This window comes from Cervus elaphus, chromosome 9, assembly GCF_910594005.1.
Source record: "Cervus elaphus chromosome 9, mCerEla1.1, whole genome shotgun sequence".
Classification (NCBI taxonomy): Eukaryota; Metazoa; Chordata; class Mammalia; order Artiodactyla; family Cervidae; genus Cervus; species Cervus elaphus.
In genome coordinates this window covers 40,761,779-40,784,908 of record NC_057823.1, presented here as the reverse complement: position 1 = coordinate 40,784,908, position 23,130 = coordinate 40,761,779, and the positions used below count along the sequence as shown (strand labels likewise).

General features: G+C 53.4%; 1 protein-coding gene across 2 annotated transcripts; it reads right to left on the bottom strand.

Annotated features, from left to right (window-relative positions):
• Positions 1 to 113: 113 nt before the first annotated feature.
• N4BP3 (NEDD4 binding protein 3) lies at positions 114 to 12,159 on the bottom strand. Of its 2 annotated transcripts, none has more exons than XM_043912425.1 (5): positions 12,021 to 12,159; positions 6,233 to 6,583; positions 5,491 to 6,018; positions 4,790 to 5,044; positions 114 to 4,664 (listed from the first exon to the last, which is right to left on the bottom strand). In XM_043912425.1, exons 2-5 carry the CDS (start codon positions 6,551 to 6,553, stop codon positions 4,137 to 4,139), a joined length of 1,632 nt encoding a protein of 543 aa, XP_043768360.1. In that variant the 5' UTR covers positions 6,554 to 6,583; positions 12,021 to 12,159; the 3' UTR covers positions 114 to 4,136. The 2 variants fall into 2 exon arrangements, with proteins under 2 accessions (XP_043768360.1, XP_043768362.1); XM_043912427.1 differs by having other exon boundaries at positions 6,233 to 6,580.
• Positions 12,160 to 23,130: the final 10,971 nt, after the last annotated feature.

Below are 23,130 nucleotides of genomic sequence, written 5' to 3'. Positions count from 1 at the left end.
CATCCCACCCTACTCCACAGGAAATATCCCCCCACCCCTCCACCCGCAGCAACTTCTCCTCCTCAGGGAAGCTTGCCTCTGTTAAAGAAAAAAGAAAAAAAATCTCCATGACGTGTGTTGAAGAGTGGTAAGGAAGACTTTATTCAGTGGGGGCTACTGGAATGGGATTTTATGTAAGGGTCAGAGAGTGGCCTCAATTCCAAATACAAGGAAAAGTATATTTCATAGTCAAGGTGCAGGGTGGAGGTCAGTGGATGAAAAATTACTAAGAGGAAAAATCAGGGGGCAGGGGGAACTGGCTAAACGACCGCAGAGAATTCTCAATGAAGGCAAGCCAGAGTGACCAGACATAATGTGGGAGATGGTGGAGGTGGAGGAACCAGATTGGAATATGGAGGGTGTTTAGACATAGAAGATGGGAGACTCTGGCTAACCTAACTTAGCAGGATTCTTGCTAGAACTGGGCTGCACAAGGAAGCACACAGAAAGGCACAGTCAGAAAGCTTGGATGTGCCTGCCCAAAGTTTGGTCAACCTTTATCCCCTCGCCCCACCCCACCACCTGGAGTGATAAGTGAGCCAGCTCTCCTCTGAACTCCCATGGCATTCAAACTTCACCTCTCATAACATATTTCACTTTTTGTTTTTGCTGCATTATTTCATATTTCTTGTTTTTTCTACAAGAAAGAGCACGTTATCTTTTCTGAATCCAATATAGAGGGCTCAGCCTCCACCTACTAGAATGGTGGGTTATTGCCATCTGAATTGTCACTGTGGGGCCTACACCCTCCTTGGGAAAGGTTTCCCTAATACCCACAGCCAACCAGTCTCAAAGAAATCTACTCTCAGTCCCCCAGATGGACTCCCTCTGCCTTCTGCGTGCTCTGCTGACCTCCTCACCACTGTGCAGGTGCCTTTGTTGTCCTCACCTCTGTAATGTTGGCACTCTTCTGGCCCAGTCACTGTTGTGGACCCGTATGTGTTGTCTCCTTCCCTCTCCTCTGGAAAGGACCATAGGGGCAAAGGCCTTGACCACCTCAGCTTCCTCCCCGAAGTTGGCACTCAATACATCACTGTGCAGTGGATGGTGGTGCTTGACACAGACCTGGTCGGACCAGGTGGCATGAACGGTGAATGAACGCTTGGCATTTGAGCCTTTGCCACCACCCCCTACCACCTCTAGCTTGAACCCATGCCAGTCAGGGAAGGGGTCTGGTCTCTCTTGACTCCAAAGCCCCCCCAGTGCTTTCTGGGCCGGAACCACAGCAGGCGCTGGGGATGAAAACAGAAGATGTGGCCCACAGCCCAGTGGGAAACAAAGGCAAACTGACCATTCCAACAGAACAGATAGAGCTGGTGGAGAGAAACAGGGGCTGCAGGCATAGGGAGAAAGGAATTGCCTGGATAGGGTGTGAGTTCAGCGAGGGCTTCCCTAAGGAGGGAAAATCTGAGCATCATGGTCGGGGAGTGGCGGGGAGACTGCCTGGAGAACGAGGGCCCAGAGGGCTGTTGGGATTAGGAGGGGTGCCACCATCAGTGATCCTGGAGGCAAGACTGTTGGAAGCCTCAAGTGACAGGCTAAGGGACCCAAGGAGCCACTGGAGGACGCACACTATCGAGTTGAGAACAAGAGGGACCAAAGGAGGGAGTCCAGTGCAGGGAGCTAGTCTCAGTTCTGGAAAGAATCAGCTCTTGGGCCTAGTCTGCTGGGAAAGGGGGTCAGAGGACAGCTGGGGTGCTGAGGGATCCACTGGGGGCAGGATGGAGGGGCTGCCCCAAGGGGTAGCCACTACAGTGGCACCTGTGATCAGCTGGCCCCAGAGCTGCCCAGCCGGCTTGGGGACAGGGAACTGGTTTTCCTGGCAGCGATGAGCTAACAGGAGCCGGTTCCCTCTGTGCCGCCCCAGCTTCAGCTCTCTCGCGCCCTCCCCTACGTTTGGGCCTGGCCCTGGTTTCTGGCACAGATGCCAAGTTTTGGTACCGCCCACCCACTCCCTGCTGGCTGTGCTGGCCGGCCCGGCTCCCTAATTGCTGGGTGGGGAGCTCTTCTGCAGAGCTGGGACACCACCAAGTAGACCCCAGCCACCGTGGACCACATGGGTAGCCAGCCTGACCAGCTCCAGCCCATGGGGTGAGCCAGGCTTCAGGCTAGCACTGAACTCTGGAGGGACCTTTGGAGGAACCATTGACCCAGAAAGCTTGATTGGGTGGGGTGTGTACAATGGGTATCAAGGCCTGTGAAGAATAGGCCTGCCTAACCCAGGTGTCCCTACTTTCCCTCCCCAGGCAGAGGGCCTGGCTCAGGGGTGAGCCCAGATAGCTCTCAGCAAGGCCCAGGGGTCTGACCTGGCCACAAGCTCTAGTCAAGCCTGGCCAGGACTAAAAGGGGCTGAGAAGGGTGGGAAAGAATGGAACAGAGGGAGGAGCCCCAACCTAGCCTCCAACCCAGGAGGCCCAAACACACCCCCTTAGACACACCCACCACCCACAGCACATCTCTGCTGAACACACCTGCCACTCACACAGACATAAACACATTATCCCCACAGCAGACAGCACACACACCCCACTCTCCGCCCTAAAAAGGCGGGGCCCACTGGCTCACACTCCACAGCTGTGTCCATACCCCTGCACACCACTCCACCATCAGGGCCCACCTGAGGGGGCTGCCAGGTGTGGCCAGGGAAGGAGCAGAGCACAGCCACAGGGAGCAAACTGGGGGTGTCTGCAGAGATCTGAGGTGGCCCCTGCCCCATCAGGCAGCCTTGGAGGGAGATGTCTGTGTATTGATTCCCCTGCAGCAGGAAGCACATCTCATTCAACCCTGAGCCCCCAGGCCCCAGACAGCCTAATGCAGCACCAGGCAGACAGGAAGTGCTCCATGTGTGGCAGAAGATACACTAATGCATCTGTAAGGACACCAAGCTTCACAGCAAGGGCTGGGGAGATGCCACTTGCATAGCCTGACTGGTTCTGTGCTCTAGGTAACCCACCAGGAGGGAGCAAGGGTCCAGGGAGGATGGGAGTGGGTTTTAGGGGCAAGGACCAGCAAGCCTTGGCTAAGAGCAAGGATCAGGCAATGCAGGGCCAGGTACAGAGGTGCTTCCTCCCAGGATAGAACTTTCCAGAAAACAGATCACACCTCACACTCCTGCTCAAGAATACCCCATGGCCCCATATCCCTATGGGGAAATGTCCGCATTCCCTGCTGCGGTTCTAGTCCTTTATCGAACTTTCTCTGCCTCATTTCCTGCATCTTTCCTGGCTCTCATCCCAATGGAGGGAGGGGTACACCAGCCAGAGAGAAAGGTGGGAGGCAAGTTCTGGGAGGGGCAGACTACTGGAGGCATAAGGCTCTCCAGCAGAAGCTGTCTTAGGCTGGCCCCACATCCAGCCGGGCCTGGGACCTGGGAGCCCAGACTTTTTACCAAGAGGACATTTCATATTCTAGCAATGGCTTGGTTGACTTGTCCCTTTGTTTTCTTGGGTTCCCTGGCATTGTTCCCTATTAAAAGTCTCACTGATGCTAAAGAAAGGAATTTCAGCTCACATGGCAGCTAAGAAACTTTGTGGTGCCAGGGCAAGGATCCCTCCACTCCCGAACATGCCTGTCCAGCAGCTGCACACAGAGGTGCCGGATACACCCTGCCCACCGATCATGGACATGGCGGAGCTACAGTCCAGGCCAACAGCCCCAACCCGGACCTTCCACAGTCCTCTGCACTCAGGCCAGGGACAGGCCTGACGTTATCACCTAGTAATTCCTCGTAGAAAATGTGATTTTATTCTGGGGAGGCCAAAGTTCCCATCTCAGCCTCCCCTCCTCACGCTGGCCCTTTTTGCCTCACAGGGCTCTTCACTTGCAAACCTCCTTTCCTGGGCCACCCCTACTCCAGGGCTGGGCTCTGCCTGGAGACTCCTCAGCCAGGGGGATCTTGCCCTGGCTCCTCCTGCTACTGACACCCCATCCAGCCCACAGCCCCACTGGATCCCTCCTCTCGGCCAGCCTCTCCATCCCTGGCTGGTCTCAGCAGCTTCCATCCCAGACCAATGTAAGCAAGGAGCTGGCCGTCTCAGGGTGGGCTTGTCCAAGCCATCTTCTGACAGTGCCTCTGCTGTCAGCTTGCTCCGAGGGCCTCAGATCTTGGAGGACTCAAGTCGAGGGCTCCAGGGCTCCGGGGGCTCGCGCAGCGCCCGCAGCTCCTGTTCCAACACCTGGTTGCGGCGATACATGTCCATGTAGCCGCCCTGGATCTCCCGCTGGTAGCGCAGCACCCGCTCCTTTTCCTCCTGCCACGTCCGCCGCTCCTGCTCAAAGCGCAGCGCCTGCTCCTGGCCTCGGAGCCGCTCCTGCAGGAGCTCGGCCCGCAGCTGCTCAGCCCCATCTCTGGCCTCAGCGCCTCCCGCCTCCCCCAGCAGCCCCCTGCTCTTGCAGTCATCGGTCTCACAGCTGCCCGGGGCCTCCTCCCGAGGGGCCTGCTCCTGCAGGCTCCGCACGGCCTCCCGCAGCCGGGCCAGCTCTGCATCCTGGGCCTGGGCCTGTGCCCGGCTGCCCCGAAGTTGTGTCTTCAGGCTGAAGATCTCAGCTAGCTTCTGAGCCAGTTCCGCCTGGGCTTCCCGCAGCTGCTGCTTCAGGAGGCTGATCTCTGCTGTTTTCTGGCACACCTGAAGGGGGACAGGGACGGGCAAGAGCCAAGCCAAGCAGGTTAAGGGGGGGAGCGGTCAGAGGGCAGGCAGAGGATGGCACGACAGCAGTGGGGGCAGGAGTCTCTGAATGCCGGGTCGCTCACCTCCCAGCGGGCTTCCTCCTCTGCTCGGGCACTAGGATCGGCCTCTGGGAGGCTGCCTGGTGGCCGGGGCTCCGGGCCCAGGCCCCGCTGTGCTAGCAGCTCCTTGCGTAGGCGCCGCTGCTCCTGCTGGGCCATGAACAGCTGCAGCTGGAGGTTGCGCTCACTACGCTCGGCCTTCTGGGTCACCTCGTGCAGTCGCTCCAGGTAGAGGCGCTTCAGCTCAGACAGCCACAGCCGCTGGCGCTCTTCCAGCACCTGCCCAGGGGAAAGAGCAATTGCCAGGGCCCAAGATTCACACACCGCCCTGCCACCCCTGGATGCCAACGGCCTGCACTCCCATGGCTGGCCTGCTGCTCCAATTCTCCAGCTGCTTCTGATATCCTGTCTCAATACCACGGGGTCCAGGGTGCAATGCTTTGGGCACACATGTGCCCCAACCCAGGATGTGTCCTCTGGAGGTGAAGTGTCCCCAGCACGCGGCCCTCCCAGGGAGTCTCCCTCCCTCACAGCTTCCTGCAAGGACCACCAATGACATGACATCCCCACCATGTGGGGCGTGGGGAGAGATGCAAACTCATCTCTCTCTTCCTTACCCTCCTATACCCGGAGCCCTGCAGGAGAGCTGGCAGGTGACCCTCTGCCTGCCCTGTACACTAATGCCAGGGGTCAGAACAGGTGGCCAAGGCAACAGCTGCTCTCACCTGTGTGAAGGGACTGGCGCCATCCTCCTCACCCAGGCCCCTCTTGAGCTCCTCACAGGTGTCCGGCAACACAGCCACCATGTCCTCGGCGGCGGGGCAGGAGAATTCGTAGGGGGGCGGTGGTTCAGGCAGGCAGTTCAGCAGAGCCAGTGGCCCAACCTCCTTGGAACCCCGTGAGGCCCGGTCCAGGGAGCCCCCAAGATGGTTAATGTGGCCCAGGGAGGAGCTGAAGGGGCCGGGGCCAGTGCTGGGACTGTGGCCAAAGCTGCCCCCGCTGGAGGAATCGGACAGACTGGGCTCGGGCTCGGGGCCGCCCTCATCCAGGCTGAGGGCGTGCAGCAGCTGGGCACGGGCCTGGGCCTGGCTGGCCCGGGGCCCAGGGCTCAGGGGCGGGTGGCAGGCCAGGGTGTGCAGGCTGCCATTGCTGCGCCACAGCTTCTGGCCCTTGTGGGCCGCCAGGCTCTGCATGGACAGGAAGCCTTTCCCGGTGCCCGAGGCCGGCTTGAATACTGATGGGCGAATGCGACACTGCCAGAAAGAGAGGGCAGGGATGAGGCTCTGGGCTGACTGCTCTCTGGTGCTCCCTCCCGAAGCCCCTGGGAATCCTCTTTGAGAACAGGGGGTACATGTCACCAGGCCAGCCCACAGCAAGACTTCCATGTCCTATCCCAGCCTCGGGGTCTTCAAGGAGGGCCCCCCTCCCTGCCCTGCCACAGTGGGGAGGGGAGGAGCCGAGGCACACCTTGTCAAAACGCCCCCGTTCAGGCAGCGAGGTCTTGCTGAAGTCACCAGCCCGAGGGTGCTCCCGGTAGTAGAAGCTGGCATAGTCGGCAGGCTCATTCCGAGGGGCCCGCTTGGTGGTCTTGCCATCCTTCTTGGGAAGGTGCAGGTAGCTGAGGAGCTCGCGCTGGCCCAAGCCTTTCCGGAGGAGCCCATCAGGCTGCCGGGAACCCCGAGACCCTGCGAGTGCCGCCCGTAGCTCTTCAGGGGAAAAGTCCTGCCGTTCCAACAGGCTGCCCACGCTGCCCATGGCAATGCCAGCAGGGCCTGGGGCTGTGGCCATGAAGCTTCACCAGGGCACAGGCGGCTGCTTCTGGGGGTTGGGAGGCTCCATCAGGGGCAGGCATGCACGTGCTGCCCAGCTCCCCACCCCAGCCCACCCAGGAGTGGCAGATGTGGGTTCCAGAGAGAATCCGGAACAGGACCCCTAGAGAAAGCAGTAGACGTCCCAAGGCTACCTGTCTAGCACCCTAGTTCCGACGAGGGGCCAGTGTGTGACTGGGGTCACAGGGGTCCGGGACCTGAAGCAGTAGGATAGGGGCCCCTCCCAGGACTGAGCTGGCAGAATCCATCTCTGACTCTAACTTTGTTCATTCTCCTGCCAGGCACCCAACATGGTGGGTGGGCGGAGGGCACAGGGAACCAAGACCAGTGGCCTCAGAAGCTCCAATCCTTCTTCTTCCCTTGGGAGGGGGGAAAAAACCTCATTCAACCCCTCTTCCTGCAAAGGGTCAGAGTTTTCCCAAGGGAAGCACCTGGCACGGGTGGGGTCAGGGGCTCCAGCGGGACAGATACAAACAGGAAGGGCCCAGGGGAAGGAAGGATGGCAGGAACAATGGCCACAGTTTCCGGAACAGGTGCTCATGTTGGGGCAGTGGTAGGAGGCAGGGAGACGGGGCAGCCAGAGCCCCTGCCAGTCCCTCTAATATGCTGCCACTTCAAAGCCCACCGCCAGGCATCAGGGCCCCATTCCTGACCCAGTGTGTGGAACCAATCAGCGTGTGGGCCCTGGCTTCCTCATCTGGACAATGACTATGTCAACTCTTATCACTCATGGATGCTGGGAGGGCTGGCTAAGATTAGAGGATAAAATGCCCAGTCCATGGCCTGGCCCACAGCCAGGGTCAACACAGGCTAGCTGAAGCTGAGCTTAGCTGGTAGACACACTAACACCATCGGCAAGTGCCCGAGTGACGGGGTTATGGGTTACCTCCCACCTGTGCAGGACCACACTGTGACCACACCTGTCCCCAGTGCCCCGCTGGATCCCCTGTGTCCATCCCAGCACTTCGCACACAGTAAGTGCTCAGAAAGGAGCTGCCAAATGAACGAATGCCACCTTCTCTGCCTGTGTGCTACGCTTAGACACAGTCATGTCCGACTCTTTGTGACTCCATGAACTGTAGCCGCCAGGCTCCTTTGTCCAGGGGGATTCTCCAGCAAGAATACTGGAGTGGGCTGCCATGCCCTCCTCCAGGGAATCTTCCCAACCCAGGGATCGTAGCAGGGTCTCCCGCACTGCAGGTGGATTCTTTACCATCTGAGCCACCAGGGAAGCCCAAGACTACTGGAGTGGGTATCCTCTCCAAAGGATCTTCCCGACCCAGGAATCGAACCAGGCTCTCCTGCATTGCAGGTGGATTCTTTACCAGCTGAGCCACCAGAGAAGCCCCCTTCTCTGCCTCCTACCCGCTAGTCCCATTCCTGAACAGACACCCAGCAGGCACGATGCAGCTACAAGTCTGACGTGCCCCGCCCCAACTGCCCCAATCCAATATCCTTCCGGGACACAGACTGCCCCAAACAATGGTTAGGAGGTTCCATCTTCCTCAACCATTTCCAGGTTTTGTGTTTGTAGAAGACAAAGCTCTCAGCGAGGAGGGAGGGAGAGGGGTGGAAGGCACGGCCCTGCTCCTACACCCTGCGATCCTCAACCTTACCTTGGGCAAAAGAAACCTTCCCAAGCTTCCCTTTCCAGTCCCCAGACAGCTCAACCCCTCTGGGGGTGCCACAAGCCACACAGGTTAGGGGAGTCATCTAGATAAGGGATGACAGGTGCTGGGCACCTACAGTGATGCGGCCCTGCGTAGGGGTCTCACAGAGTCCTGGCACATGGTTAACTGTGTTTTTTAGGTAAGGGCAGTGGGGCTCCAAAAGGTGAAGTGGCCTGCCCAAGGTCACAGAGCTGGTCAGAGTGAGGTGCTGGGCTGTGATTACAGTACAATGACTCGAAATGTCTAGTAGGAACCGACAATGTCACCCACAACCCAAGAGTTGGAATCGAAGCATCTTGCCTCCCACTCTGACACCCCTTCACCATGACAAGCCCACCGAGCAAAAGACAAGCCCACTGAACTCCTGTGACTGCTTCCTGGGGAGGTAGACAGCAGAGAATCTGGTCTCCAGTCCACCCTTACATTATCTCTCCATGGGACACCTCCCTTGACCATGCCTCAGTTTCCCCCAAATGGGAAAGACTCTACTTTCTCTGCCTTCCTGTAGGGTTGCCGTTGACAGCCAGCACAGGGATAGGGAGGTGAAAGGGCTCCTGAGCTGCAAGCCTGGTGAGAGCCTGGGGGCAGGGATGGTGGCAGGGGGAGCCAAACAAGCCCACTTCATCCCAAACACACACTGCTTCACGTTCCCCTGGCCACAGCCTCATTTCCTGTCTCAGGGAGCAATAATCAACACCCCATAACCCCCACAGAGGGTCTCAGATCCAGGGGAGAAGCAGTCATGGGCCGAAACACACACACCACGTACATACTGCAGTCCGGTCGGTGCCACCAGCGGCCCAGAAGCTCCTCCGTGAGAGGATACAGTGAGGCTCACAAACACTCAAGGTCATCCACGCAGCACTGAGCACCTTCCACACACAAATACCCAGCTGTCCTTCCTAGCCCCGAGACTGCTAGATGTAGGCAAGTGTGTGTGTGTGTGTGTGTGTGTGTGTGTGTGTGTGTGTGTGTGTGTGGCAAGGAGAGCATGGGATCGGCTTCTCTTCACACTTGAGTTGAGCAATTTGAAATAATTCCGGAGCGACACAGAGGGGCACCAACAGCGCTTCCCTTTGTCTTTATCTAAGGCCCCCACCCTCCCCACTCCTCTCTCCACCCCTCCTAGATAACTTCTCAAGCTGTATTATTAGCTCCTCCCCCTTGGGCCAAGACCCCTGGCTTTCAGGAGGCTCTACCCTGACCAGGTCTCAATCTGGGGACAGTCCTTTTTCCTAAGACTCCATCCACCTCCCCTGCCTTCCCCACATCCCCCAATACACACATTCCTTCTCGTTGCTTGGAAGCCCAGGGACTGGCCCAGGGCAGCTGTGCAGGAGAGGATGTGGTGGGGGAGGAGAGAGGGAGAGACAGCAAGTGCCTTGCAGCCCCACTGGGGAAAACAGGGCCTCCTCCTCCAAGTGCCTGGGCTTCTCTACCCAGAACTCATGACGTGCCTGGGGCCCAGAGTTCTGCACAGAGCAGAATCTCGCTGCCGCCACCCCACTGCTCTGCCAGCAAGCTTTCAGCTGGTCACGTAGGCCCTATTCTGCACAGGTCCTGGTTGGTCCCAACAGGGTCCTTTTACTCCTGCTTCCACCTTCCCCTCCACCCACTCCAAGATCAGACAGCCTGGACACTGGGAGCATCTCTCTGGACCAATTCTTGGTGGAGACCAGAGAATGGGGCTGGAATAAGGCCCTGGCTGTGAAGTAGAAAAAGACAGGACACTCAGGGAGGCATCCTGGTGTCCCTTAGTGGGTGCTTCGCTGGGTCACCCTGATGCTGGGCCTGGCTCATGCTCACAACACACATGGGAGGGGAAGAGTGTCATCCCCCACTTCCGAGGAGAAAACTGAGGCCCAGGAGGTAAAATAAGGTGCCTAAGGTCATGTTCAGCTGCACAGGAAAAAGTCCATAGGCTCTATACATTTAGAAGCCTGCCATGACCCCATTGTGCCATCTCCTCTGGAGTGCACCCAAAGCACTTGGGTAGGTAGCTCCCAGTCCCACCTCGACTGCCTTTAGCCCCTCGTGAGCCCTGGCCCCAGGGAGGGTCCCACCACCTGCTGGAGGATCAGCTTTGCTGAGGGGAGTGACTGCAGCTGCTGCCCCTGAGGAATGGGACTGGAATGTCCCAGCTCCAAACGAGGGGGCAGTGGGTAAGAGGGGCCCAGGGAGGAGACGGGAGAGGCTGGCATTCCATAGCCCCATTTCAACTCATGAAGAGGCAGAGTCCTGCTGGAGTGATTCTTAGCATCACTAAGTCACTTGCACTCTACAGTTTTTATCAACCCTTTCATCATCTGATCTCCGCGACAGCTTCGTGGAGGCAGGCAAGACAGTAGTTACCCTTACCCCATCCTTCAGCTAGGTAAACTGAGGTCCAAAAAGAAGTGAGCTGCCCATGATTTCACATGGCCAGCAATCCCAACTCCCCAGGCAAGGCCCTCTCTTCTGCCCCAGGTTGTCCCAGCCAGGAGTTACCAGCTGCCCTCCCTGGGTTCACACACTGCTGTGGATTATGTCTGCTCAGCTCCCCACACCTGCTTCTCCCAAGGGTACCTGCAACCAGGTTGGTTTGGATCCCAGTCCCCTCAGCCTGGAATACCCACTGCCTGCCCCTGGGTCAGGTAGAAATAGTGGAAACACCGCTGCATGGGCACTGTGAGACCTGGAAGCTGCTAGTTCCATAGTCGCTGGCGTGAGCAGACTGGCCGCTCTCTTTCAGTCTGGCACATACACACCCACACACAGCCAGTCGGCAGGAGAGGAGCCCTGCCCAGGAGGGCTCTGGGAGGAGGCAGATCACCGGTTCCAGGACAGCCTCCTGCCTCTCTCCTTCCCGGGGCCGGCCAGGGAGAGAGCACCACGGCCGCGGGACAGGCTAAGACCCCGGTGCAAGCCAGGAGAGACCCGGTCTGCTCGTGGAGGCGGGAGGGAGGGGATTGCCGCGTCGGAGACGACAGGTCCCGGTCCTTTTTTCCGGACGCAGTCACGGCCCCGATTTCCGCCCGGCTCCAGACGGGCCCTCACTTTGGCCGAAGGTAGTGGCCATACTGGGATGGTGCTCAGGATCTGGGAGCGTCCGCTCTTCACGGGACCCCTGACAGCAGGCTGGCAGCTGCCGTTCATACAGGGCTCATATAGTGGAGAAAGGGGTATCCCGGAGGGGGCAGGAGAAGACAGGAAGCTGTCTCTTGGGGAAGGTGGAGGTTGGTATCTCCATGGAATTTCCTCGCGGAAGGATGTGGCAGAGGCGAGGGCTCCCCCAGAAGTGGGGGAGGTCCCCAAGCTACCTGAGGGTTGGGAGGGGATGTCTCTCCCAGGCTTCTCTCTAAGACTTACCCCAAACGGATGGGCTGTGGGCGCGGAAGTCGAGGTCAGACTCCCGCGCCAAGGGCACCTGCCCCACCCCAGTGGTGGTTCAGGGGTCCCAGGAACTCCTCCAAGGAAAGCGCGTTTTGCATGGGTTACGGAGAGCGTAACCAGTCGCCTGCCCTTTCAGCACAGCTTCCCTGCCCGCGGACGGTCCCCAATCCCGCACCTCGGTGCTTCGGTGTCTGGAAGTAAGGGGTACCTGGGCGCACACCTCACCTTGCCATCCCTGCCCACTTCTCAGACGGGAACCTCGCCCGCGCAGGGCTGCGGGCTTGGCCAAGGTCGCCGGGAAAGCTAGACCTCGGCGGCGGCCAGCCCCACCCCCCGAGGCCAGCCCCGGGCCGCAGCTCCAGCCCTCCGGTGCGCCCTACTCACCATGCTGGCGCCCATCCGCACCCCTCGCGCGCTGCAGCTCCCTTGCGCGCGGATTTGAACCCTTCCTCCAGGGCGCCAGCTCCGGCCGAGACTGCGAACCAGGCTGGAGCGGCCAGGCGGCAGGCGCCGGGAAAACGCGGGCGGGCGGGCTCCGGAGCCGGATTGGCGAGGGAGGGACGCGTTCGGCCGCGCTCGCTAGCCTGCCCCAGAGGCGGAGGGAAAACCCGGCCTGACTCACCGGCGTGCGGCCGACCCACAGCCCGGCCCGGGCCCCCGGATGTGGGGGGCGGGGACGGGGGCCACCCCCCGCCCACCGCGTGCCAACCTGCGCCCCGCCCGGGCTAGCGACTCCAGCCTAGCCCAGCCCGCCGAGACGTCGCGAGCCGGTGGCGCCCAAGCCCCCTGCCGGTTGCGCACTGTGCGGCGGACGCCCGGACGCGCCGGCTCGGACCCGGGCCGGTCTGCAACCCGAAGTGCGGCCTATGCTCCCAGAGGGCGTCCAGCCCGCCCCGCTCCTCCGCCGCCTCCTCCTGTTCTAGCCTAGCCCGTCCGGCTCGGTTTCCAGAACCCGGCAGCTTCCGAAGAGGCGCATTCCGTCCATCATCTCCCTGATTCTTGCCGCCTCCTCTTAGGTAAGCAGCATTATTCCCTGGCGAGGCTGAGCTAAATAGTACTCCGAGAGGTGTGGAGAGATTTGCCCAAGATCTCGGGCTCCTTAGTAGTTGAATTGGGCGCTATGTTTTTGTGGAGGTTTTTTGGTGCCAAAGACTTATAAGGGGAGCAAATTCAGATGTCTTTAGTTCAGTTCAGTCGCTCAGTCGTGTCGGACTCTTTGTTACCCCATGAACTGCAGCACGCCAGGCTTCCCTGTCCATCACCAACTCCCAGAGCTTACTCAAACTCGTGTCCATCTAGTCGGTGATGCCATCCAACCATCTCATCCTCTGTCGTCCCCTTCTCCTCCCGCCTTCAATTTTTCCCAGCATCAGGGTCTTTTCTAGTGAGTCAGTTCTTCTCAGCCTGTGGCCAAAGTATTGGGAGTTTCATCTTCAGCATCCGTTCTTCCAGTGAATATTCAGGACTTATTTCCTTCAGGATAGACTGGTTGGATCTCCTTGCAGTCCAAGGGACTCTCAAGAGTCTTCTCCAGTAACACAGTTCAGAAGCATCAGTTCTTCGGTGCTCAGCTTTCTTCACCGTCCAACTCTCACATCCATACATGAATACTGGAAAAACCATGGCTTTGACTATACGGATCTTTGTTGGCAAAGTAATGTCTCTGCTTTTTAATATGCTGTCTAGATTGATCATAGCTTTCCTTCCAAGGAGCAAGCATCTTTTAATTTCATGGTTGCAGTCACTGTCTGCAGATGTCTTCAGGGGCCAGACAAATAGTGTGAGTCAGACTGGCAGGTGTAAGACAATAGAAGAGATGGAAACCGAGACAGAGGTGGACACCCAGAGGCATTCAGGTTCAAATATGAAAACAACTCGTCTTCCAAAAAAGGTTATAAATATATAGTGAGGTATGATCCAGCAATTCCGCTCCTAGATATATACTCTGAAGAATTGAAAACAGGAATTCAAACAGACACTAGTGCACGGATGTTTGTAGCAAGACTAGTCACAGTAGCCCAAAGAGGGAAACAACCCACTTGTCCATCGACAGATGAATGGCCACACAGAATGCGGTGTGTCCAGAGATGGAATATTATTCAACCATAAAAGGGCGGTTTGGATGATCCGCCAGTTTTGCTGAACCAGACACTAAAGACTGCATGTGGTATGGTTCCACTTACATGAAGCAGATAAATCCGGCAGAAGGCAGATTAGGTCTAGATGCTGTGGGGAGGGAAGAATGAAGAGTGACTGCTTGATGGTGTAAAATGGACTGATTCCTGCCATATCAGTAAATAAGGATGTCAGCGATTTCAAGGCCTCCGAGAGTGAATTTCTGAGCCCGGAGGGGCCCGAAAGGGAGAACAATGCCTGCGATCCAGCAGCTGTCAGCTGCCATCTTTCCCTATGTCACTCCCAGCAGTGAACAGGGAACTAAGGATGTAAAAAAAAAGCAAGAAGCAAGATGCTGGCCCCAGATAGCTGAGATGTGTATGAAAGGAAAGATTCCAGTGAGCCCAGAGCTTGCATCTTCCTATACATAGAAAAGGGCTAGATTCTTTAACTTGAGATATCTGGTTTTCCTTAATTAACAATAATCTTTGATGTTCAGTCTACCTGCTCCCTTTATTGCAAACTTCTGTATAACCTGACTCCTTCCCCTGCTGCCTCGGAACAGTTCTTTCAAAGTTACTTGAGATGCCGTCCTCTGGGCTTGAAGTCCTAAACATTCCCACCAAATAAAACAACTTTTCACTTTCAGGTTATGACTATATTTTTTAAGTCGACAACAGATGTGGGGTTTCCTTTTGCAATGAGGAAAATGTTTCGGCACCACATAGGAATGGTGGTTGCACGATTTAAAAATGGTTTGTTTTATATGATGTGAATTTTACCTCAATTTAAAATAAGAGAGACATCAGGACTTCCCTGGTGGCACAGTGGATAAGAATCTGCCTGCCAATGCAGGGGACATGAATTCAATCCCTGGTCTGGAAAGATTCCACACTCCACGGAGCAGCTAACCCCCCATACCACAACTACTGAGTCTGTGCTCTAGAGCCCACATGTTAAAACTCCTGAGCCCACGTGCTGCAAGAGCTTGTGTTCCGCTACGAGAGAAGCCACCATAATGAGAAGCCAGCTCACCACAGCTAGAGAGTAGCCCCCGCTCCCCACAATTAAAGAAAGCCCGCTCAAAGCAACGAAGACCCAGTGCAGCCAAAAATAAATAAATAATTAAACAAACAAAAAGACATCATGTTACCCTTGAATCAGATTTGGCCCACAGGCCACCAGTTTGCAACCCCTGTCTTCTATGCTGTCCTTACCAGTCTTCTAACAGTGGAAGTGCTAGAATTCAGAGGACTTCTCTAATTAAGAAAACTCATTAATAAGTATTTGGGGTTTCAGCTCTTGGGGAGCCCCTAGTCTGATAGGGTTACATATGAAGCTTTAGCACAAGTACACACTTTACCTTTGGGGGGACCTGAAAGAAGGCCTCATTGGGAAGTGGCTTTTGAGATGGTACTTGAAGGGTGGGAGGCATTTCCATGGAGGAGGGTGCTTATGATGAAACGAGAGCCTGTGGCTGGAGAAAGCAGCACGTGGTCAGTGAAGGCAGAGCCTTCACCTTACTAGTGAACCCAGAAAGCTTACTAGTGAGCCCAGTGCCAAGGGGTAGGAAAGGTCAGTGTGGGAAATGGAGCACAGGTGGCACATTTGAGCAGACTCAGAAAGGCCAGATGATGGGAGCCTCAGAGGTGTTGAGAGAGGGGAGTGGGAGGACCAAGCTGGACTTCGGGGCATGTACACAGGTCCTGTGAGGTGATTGAGGAAGGCAGGATGGATTAGAGGAGTGTTAAGGAATAGAAACAGGGCTACGGAGGGAAAGGGAAGTGAGGAGAGGAAGAGAGGAAGGATGTTCATGAGATGGTCTGAGAGAATTGACTTGTCTTGGCAAGAAATTCCGTGGGGAGGAGAGGGAAGGGATCAATGGTAAGTGACTTATCCAAAATCTTCTGATCATCCCCCTAACCCCCAGTCTGTTTTTTCCCAGCCAGAGGGAGGTAGGAGGGGAAGGGTGTTCAATATCTTAGAACATTCCAGGAGGAGGAAAAGAAATCAGATGATATTCTGGAGCCCAGAGATATAAAAACAGGGCAGGGAGGAGAGAGGGGCGAGAGAGTCTCCACTGAATGGAATACCAGGAAAGTGGCTGCAACCAGAGACAGCAGCTGGTGGTGGGAGGCTGGCGGACCCTTGGCTGCTGGGCACCACGATGCAGAGTGCAGTGGGTTGGGGCAGGAGTAGAGAGCAGCCTGACTCCGTCTCTCCAGCAGAGCTGTCATGAACCAAAACAGAGCTCAGGTCTGTGGCCCCATGTAGCCTGGACTGGGCTACTGGTCCCAATCTGCACAGGCTCTGGTCTCTATACTGCTAAGAGCACCCCATCACTTCCCCTCAGAAGTTGAGGAGCTGGCCTCGCAGATGTTCCTTCCTGCCTGGCTTCTTGGAGCCCTCTGATGATGTCCGTGTCACCTGGATGGGGAGTGCAAGGCTAAGGGGACCAGCTGTCTTCAGCACTAATCTAGAAAGTGCCTCCTCCTCCTCCTCCTCCATAGCCATTCACCCTTACATCTCCCCATGCATATTCAGAAGCTTAACGGTTGTTCAGTTGCTACATCGTGCCCAACTCTTTGTGACCCTAGGGACCACAACACACCAGGCTTCCCTGTCCTTCACTATCACCATCCTGGAGTTTGCTCAAATTCATGTCCGTTGAATTGGTGATGCTATCTAACCGCCTCATCCACTGCTCCCCTCTTCTCCTTTTGCCTTCAGTCTTTCCCACCATCAGGGTCTTTTCCAGTGAGTTGGCTGTCAGCATGAGGTGGGCCAAAATATTGGGGCTTCCAGCATCAGTCCTTCCAATGAATATTTAGGCTTGATTTCCTTTAGGATTGACTGGTTTGATCCCATTGCAGTCCAAGGGACTCCCAAGAGACTTCTCCAGCACTACAATTCTAACGCATCAGTTCTTTGGTGCTCAGTCCATCTCTCACATCCGTACATGACTACTGGGAAAACCGTAGCATTGACTATATGGACTTCTGTTGGCAAAATGATGTCTTTGCTTTTTAATATGCTGTCTAGGTTTGTCATAGCTTTCCTTCCAAGGAGCAAACATCTTTTAATTTCATGGCTGCAGTCACCATCCACAGAGATTTTGGAGCCCAAGAAAATGAAATCTGTCACTGCTTCCACTTTTCTGCCTTCTATTTGCCATGAAATGATGGGACCAGATGCCGTGATCTTAGTTTTTGAATGTTGAGTTTCAAGCCAGTTTTTTCACTCTCTTTCACCCTTATCAAGAGGCTCTTTAGTTCCTCTTCACTTTCTGCTGTTAAAGTGGTATTATCTTCATATCTGAGGTAGCTGATATTTTTCCCAGCAATCTTTTCTTGTTCTCTCTTTTTCTCCAAGCAGTCTTGATTCCAGCTTGTGATTCATCCAGCTTGGCATTTTTCATGATGTACTCTGCCTAGAAGTTAAATAAGCAGGGTGACAATATACAGTCTTGTCATACTTCTTTCCCCATTTTGAACCAGTCAGTTTTTCCATGTCCGGTCCTAACTGTTACTTCTTGACCTGCATACAGGTTTCTCAGGAGACAAGTAAGGTGGTCTGGTATTCCCATCTCTTTAAAAATTTTCCACAGTTTGTTGTGATTCACACAGTGAAAGGCTTTCGCATAGTTAATGAAGCAGAAGTGGATGTTGGGGAGGGAAATCCCTTGCTTTTTCTATGAGCCAATGGATGTTGGCAATTTGATCTTTGGTTCCTCTGTCTTTTCTAAACCCAGCTTGTACATCTGGAAGTTCTTGGTTCACGTACTGCTGAAGTCTAGCTTGAAGGATTTTGAGCATAACTTTACTGACATGGGAAATGAGCACGATTGTTTAGTAGTTTGAACATTCTTTGGTACTACCCTTCTTTGGGATTGGAATTAAAACTGACATTTTCCAGTTCTGTGGCCACTGCTGTGTTTTCCAAATTTGCTGACATTGAGTACAGCACTTTAACAGCATCATCTTTTAGGATTTTAAATAACTCACCTGGAATTCCATCACTTCCACTAACTTTGCTTGTAGTAATGCTTTCAAAGACCCACTTGACTTCACACTCCAGGATGTCAGGCTGTATGTGAATGACTACACCATCGTGGTTATCCTGGACATTAAGACCTTTTTTATATAGTTTTTCTGTGTATTCTTGCCACCTCTTCTACCGCTGTTGGGTTCTTACCATTTCTGTCCTTTATCATGCCCATCCTTGCATGAAATGTTCCCTTCATCTCTCCAATTTTCTTGAAGAGATCTCTAGTCTTTCCCATTCTATTGTTTTCCTCTACTTCTTTGCATTGTTCATTGAAGAAGGCCTTCTTCCCTTAGGGCATTAACCTGAGAGCATGACAATGAACCCTTTGGGTGACCTCATTCCAGCCACCTCTGATGGAAAAACTAAGGTCCAGAGAAGTCACATGACTTACTCCCCAAAATATGTTTCAGAGCTAGCTCCTGAGAGCTGGACATGAAAGCTGGAAGTCTAGCCACCTAACAGTTCAACTATTCTCCTTCCCTGATGCAGACTGCCTCTTGTTCTTACCTCTGTCCCCTTGGCCTTTAACCTCTGATCTGCCTTTCTGAGGCCTTTAAGAAGGTGGGCTGGCAAAGTGTTATTTCATTCCAAGTGAATGAAATACAGGATAATACAATGAAATCCAAGAAAATACACCTTGGGATATTATCTACTCTAATAAGTAAATAAGGAGGAATTATAATTAAGATAGAAGTTCCTCATAGATTAATATACTTCATTTCTATAATGTCTAATGGTTTTTGGAAACTGAAAAATAGTTAAAGTATTTTCCTTTTAAATATATTAGAATTAACATTAGTAATAGTATATTCACTGTATAAAGCTTTCATTCCTTGGTGGCTCAGATGGTAAAGAATCTGCCTGCAATGAGGCAGACCCAGCTTTAATCCCTGGGTCAGGAAAATCCCCTGGAGAAGGAAATGACAAACCACTCCAGTATTCTTGCCTGGAGAATTTCATGGACAGAGGAGCCTGGCAGGCTGCAATCCATAGATCACAGAGAATCAGACACGACTGAGCGACTAACACTTTCTATAAAGTAATGGACTGTTTCTGTTATATTTGTATTATAAAAAGGCAAATCAACTTAATTTTGACTATTGTTTAATAGTCAAATGTAATTTTATTATTTGTTTAATATTTGGCCGTGCTAGGTCTGTGTTGTGGCACGTGAGATCTAGTTCCCTGACCAGGGATCAAACCCAGCCCCCTTGTTTTGGGGGTGCAGAGTCTTAGCCCCTGGATCACCAGGGAAGTCCCTAGGCATGGATTCTTTTTTTTTTTTTCCATTTATTTTTATTAGTTGGAGGCTAATTACTTTACAATATTGTAGTGGTTTTTGTCATACATTGACATGAATCAGCCATGGATTTACATGTGTTCCCCATCCCGATCCCCTCTCCCACCTCCCTCTCCACCTGATTCCTCTGGGTCTTCCCAGTGCACCAGGCCCGAGGATTCTTAAAAACAGGCATGGATTCTTAAAAACAATTATCTCAGTTTCTCATATAAAGCTTCCTGAAAATTGCCTCATAAAAATTTAGACATGGAGGGCTTCCCTGGTGGCTCAGTGGTAAAGAATTTGCCTGCCAGTGCAGGAGATATGGGTTTGATCCCTGATCCAGGAAGATCCCACATGCTGCAGAGCAACAAAGCCCATGCACCACAACTGTTGGGCCTGTGCTGCAGCGCCCGGGAGCCACAGCTGCTGAAGCCACGTCCTCTAGAGCCCGTGCTCCACGGCCGGAGAAGACACTGCAGCGAGAAGTCTGTGCGCCACAGCTGGAGTGGGCCCTGCTCCCCACAGCTAGAGAAAGTCCCAGGTAGCAACGAAGACCCAGCAGAGTCAAAAACAAAAATAAATAAAATTATAAAATAATTTAGACAAGGATATGTTGGCAAATCCGAGGATACTGATTCTTTAAAATTAGAGAATATAATAATATAACCCCAAATGACATGAAGCAAAAATGCATATAATTGAACAGAGAAATAGAAAGTTGAACAATAGTCGGAGATTTCAATACCCCACTTTCCATAGCGGATATAACAGCTAGTCAAAGAAAACAAGGAAATATAAGACTTGAACAACACTATAACCCAAGCATTCCAAACCTAACATTCCATCTAAAAGCAGCAGAAGGTGCCTTTTTCTCAAGTGCACGTGGAGCATTCTCCAGGATAGGCCATGTGCTAGGCCATACGACAAGCCTCAATAAGTTGAAAAGGATTGAAATCATACAAGTTATGTTCTCTGGCAATGGAATGAAATTAGATATCAACAACAAAATTAATTTGGGGAATTCACAAATATGTGCAAATTAAACAGTACTCTTCTACGTAACCAGTGGGTCAAAGAAGAATCACAAAGAAAATCAGAATATACATTGAGATGCATTAAAATGACAGAAGTTTATTGGATGCAGCTAAAACAGTCCTTAGAGGGAAGTTTTTAGCTATAAATATTATTTGACTGTAAAAAGGAATGAAGTACTGATACCTATTACAACATGAATAAATGTTAAAACCACTGTGCCGAGGGAAAGAGACCAGTCTCAAAAGGCCACATATTATATGATTCCATTTATATAAAATGTCTAGAATAGGCAAATCAATAGACAGTTGATTAATGGTTTCCTAGGGTTGGGGATTTGGGAGAAATGGGGAGTTACTGCTAACAGTCATGAGGTTTCTTTTTTGGATGATTAAAGTATTCTAAAATTGATAGAGGTGACAGCACCACTAGAAATCACTAAATTATACATTTAAATGAATTAATTAAATGGTATGTGAATTATATTTCAGTAAAGCTATATTTCCAAAACAAGTTAAATTTGAAAGTTGAAAATATCCTTGAAATACAGCACAAAAGTGAAATTCTTTATGTTAATTTGATGTTCTTCTTTATTTTAACCTAACTGGGGTCACCTTCAGTTTTGTAAAATATTCTACTTATTGTGTTTGCTTTTCCACCTTCTTTCTCCTGTACATTCCATGAATTATCACATTCTCAGACACAACAACCACCACATTTAGTCAAATTTGTGTATCATAGAGTTGATGTGGTTTCAATCATAAACAATAAATGCCAACAGCTTCAGAGAATGAAATAAAAAAAAAAAAAAAGAAGGGCTGAGCAGAAACCAGGCCTCTGTCCCCCTCCACATGCTTACCTGGACAGCATGGGAGAGGCCAGACTGGGCAGCGGTGGGGGTTGAATGCAGTGAACTCTGCTCAGCCTCCTGGGCTCACCAGGCAGACACCCTTGCCTGGGCACCTGCCCCCAGATTTGGCATCCCTGTGGAGTTGACTCAGGAGCCACACAATGCCCAGATGCCAAGGGGCGAGGCACAGAGGACCTGGGGCCAGGGGAATGGAAAGGGGCTCCCTGGATGCACCTGCTTCCTGAATTGTCTGGCCTTGGACAATTTCATTTCTTTCTCTACACCTTGGTTTTCTTTTTTTTTTTTTTTCACCTTGGTTTTCTTTTCTCAAAAAGGGGATCATAATTTGGCTGGGAGGATTAAATGAAGTATCATCTGTGAAGCATGTGCCCACCACCGTATCTGGCAAATAATAGACATCTGTAAATGTCAGTTTGTCCTTTTCCTGCTCCTTATGGGGAAAGTTTATCAGAAGGTCAAAATGCTTGCCACAGAGTCTATCTTGAGGCAGCTGGACTCCCACCTAGCATGCACTCACGTTGTCTTGGGTCAGTTTCTCTGGGCTGGGTGGTACATGCATCCATGCTGCTTGCAAGTGAAACCCTGGAGCCACCCATGGAGACTTGGGGTTTTTGCTTTCTCTCTGGCTGCCACCTCTGCCCTCATCACTTTTCTCCTTGACTGTTGCATCAGCCTGCTTGGGCTCCCTGCTGCCTACCCTTGGCCTTTGCCCACTCTGCCCCAGAGGGCACTTTCCAGCCTACGCATTGTGAATCTACCGTCCTCTTTTTGAGAGATGGCATCCCATCTTCAGGACTGGTCCCATAGCTCCTCCAGGCCCAGCTCTGGCCCCTGCCTCCCCCGCCTCTGCGCTGGGGACCGCGTCCATGTCCTCATCTGTAAGTGCTTGTTGTTGGGAGAATCCACTTAAGGCACCCACCGTGCCCATGGCCCCTCCTCTTACCCCCAAGGCAAAACTGCTCCCCCATTCTCTGCCACTGGGGCAGCACTTGATGCAGTGCATTGGCACCTGTGGTTCATTTGGCTGGAGACATCTGATGAGTTCTGAGCCCCCAGTCCACATCCCCCAGTGCCTCCCCAAACCTGATGGTTGGCCGTGCTCAGCTCCAACCCACCACCTGCAAAAAAAGCCTCTTCATGACTGCTTTCTAACCAGTAGGAGGAGGATGAAGAAAGGTGGCCCTGGCTGTAATCCCCAGTCTAAAACTTCCTGGTGACCTCTCTGAGCCTTCATTTCTTCATTTGTCAACAGGCAGAACAGGTCATGGGCTTCAGCCATGGGAAGGAACTGGCACATACAGGGACTTGAGAGCTGTGTGTCCCCCACCTGCTCTTCACTCCTTGTCCTCTTTTGTCCCTTCTCGTCCTCTGGGGCCAGGCCCTAGCCTGAAGGAGGAAGGAAGAGGGAGAAGTACTGGGCGTTCCCAGAGAGGCAGCAACTGAGAATTTCAGACCACGGCAAGAGCAGGCTAACAGGTAACTCTTGGTACCCACTCTAGTTGCTGCCAGCTCCAAGATTATTCTAAATGCAAGAGCTGTGTCACGGCCGGGGCATTGTGGCTGTCAGGGTAGAGACAGAAGGACCCCGCTCACCCTCCCGCACACCACACCCTGGGATGAAAGTGGACTCCTGAGATCTGGACTGCCCTCCTTGAGTCACCGTGCTGGGGAGGAGCCTGAGTCCACCTCTGCTACCGTCCCTGTGACCAGCCTCCTCTGGTGACCTTGACCCGGGGCAACCTCAGGCCGCAGGTGGAGGGGGAAGCTGAGGGCTGCCTGAACTTGTTCAGTTGCCTGCCCAGGGGCAGAGAGCTCAGCTCTGCAGGAGCCAGCAGGACTGCATTGTGAAAGTTGCCCAGAAGTCCGGGCCACTTGGCCAGCCCACTGGCGCCACAGCCAGGCTGGGCCCAGCTGCCAGCCAGGGTGGTAGCAGGGAACCTGCCCTGAAACCAGCGAGACCTGGGCTCTGGCCCTTGGCTGTAGTGACTTATGGGCAGTGGGCAGTTGGGGAGGCTGGGTGTGGGGGTGAGGGAAGATTGAGAGGAGTCTGGGAAGTCTATGGCAAGATGAAAGGGTTGTGGACATTGGAGGCCTGATAGGTGGCTCAGGCAGTAAAGAATCTGCCTGCGATGCAGGAGACCTGGGTT

Coding starts and splice junctions, on each gene's coding strand:
- N4BP3 (XM_043912425.1), bottom strand. CDS start 6,553: ATGGCCACAGCCCCAGGCCCTGCTGGCATTGCCATGGGCAGCGTGGGC. Junction 6,019..6,232: donor AACGGGGGCGTTTTGACAAG/GTGTGCCTCGGC, acceptor TCTTTCTGGCAG/TGTCGCATTCGCCCATCAGT. Junction 4,665..4,789: donor AGGAGGAAGCCCGCTGGGAG/GTGAGCGACCCG, acceptor GTCCCCCTTCAG/GTGTGCCAGAAAACAGCAGA.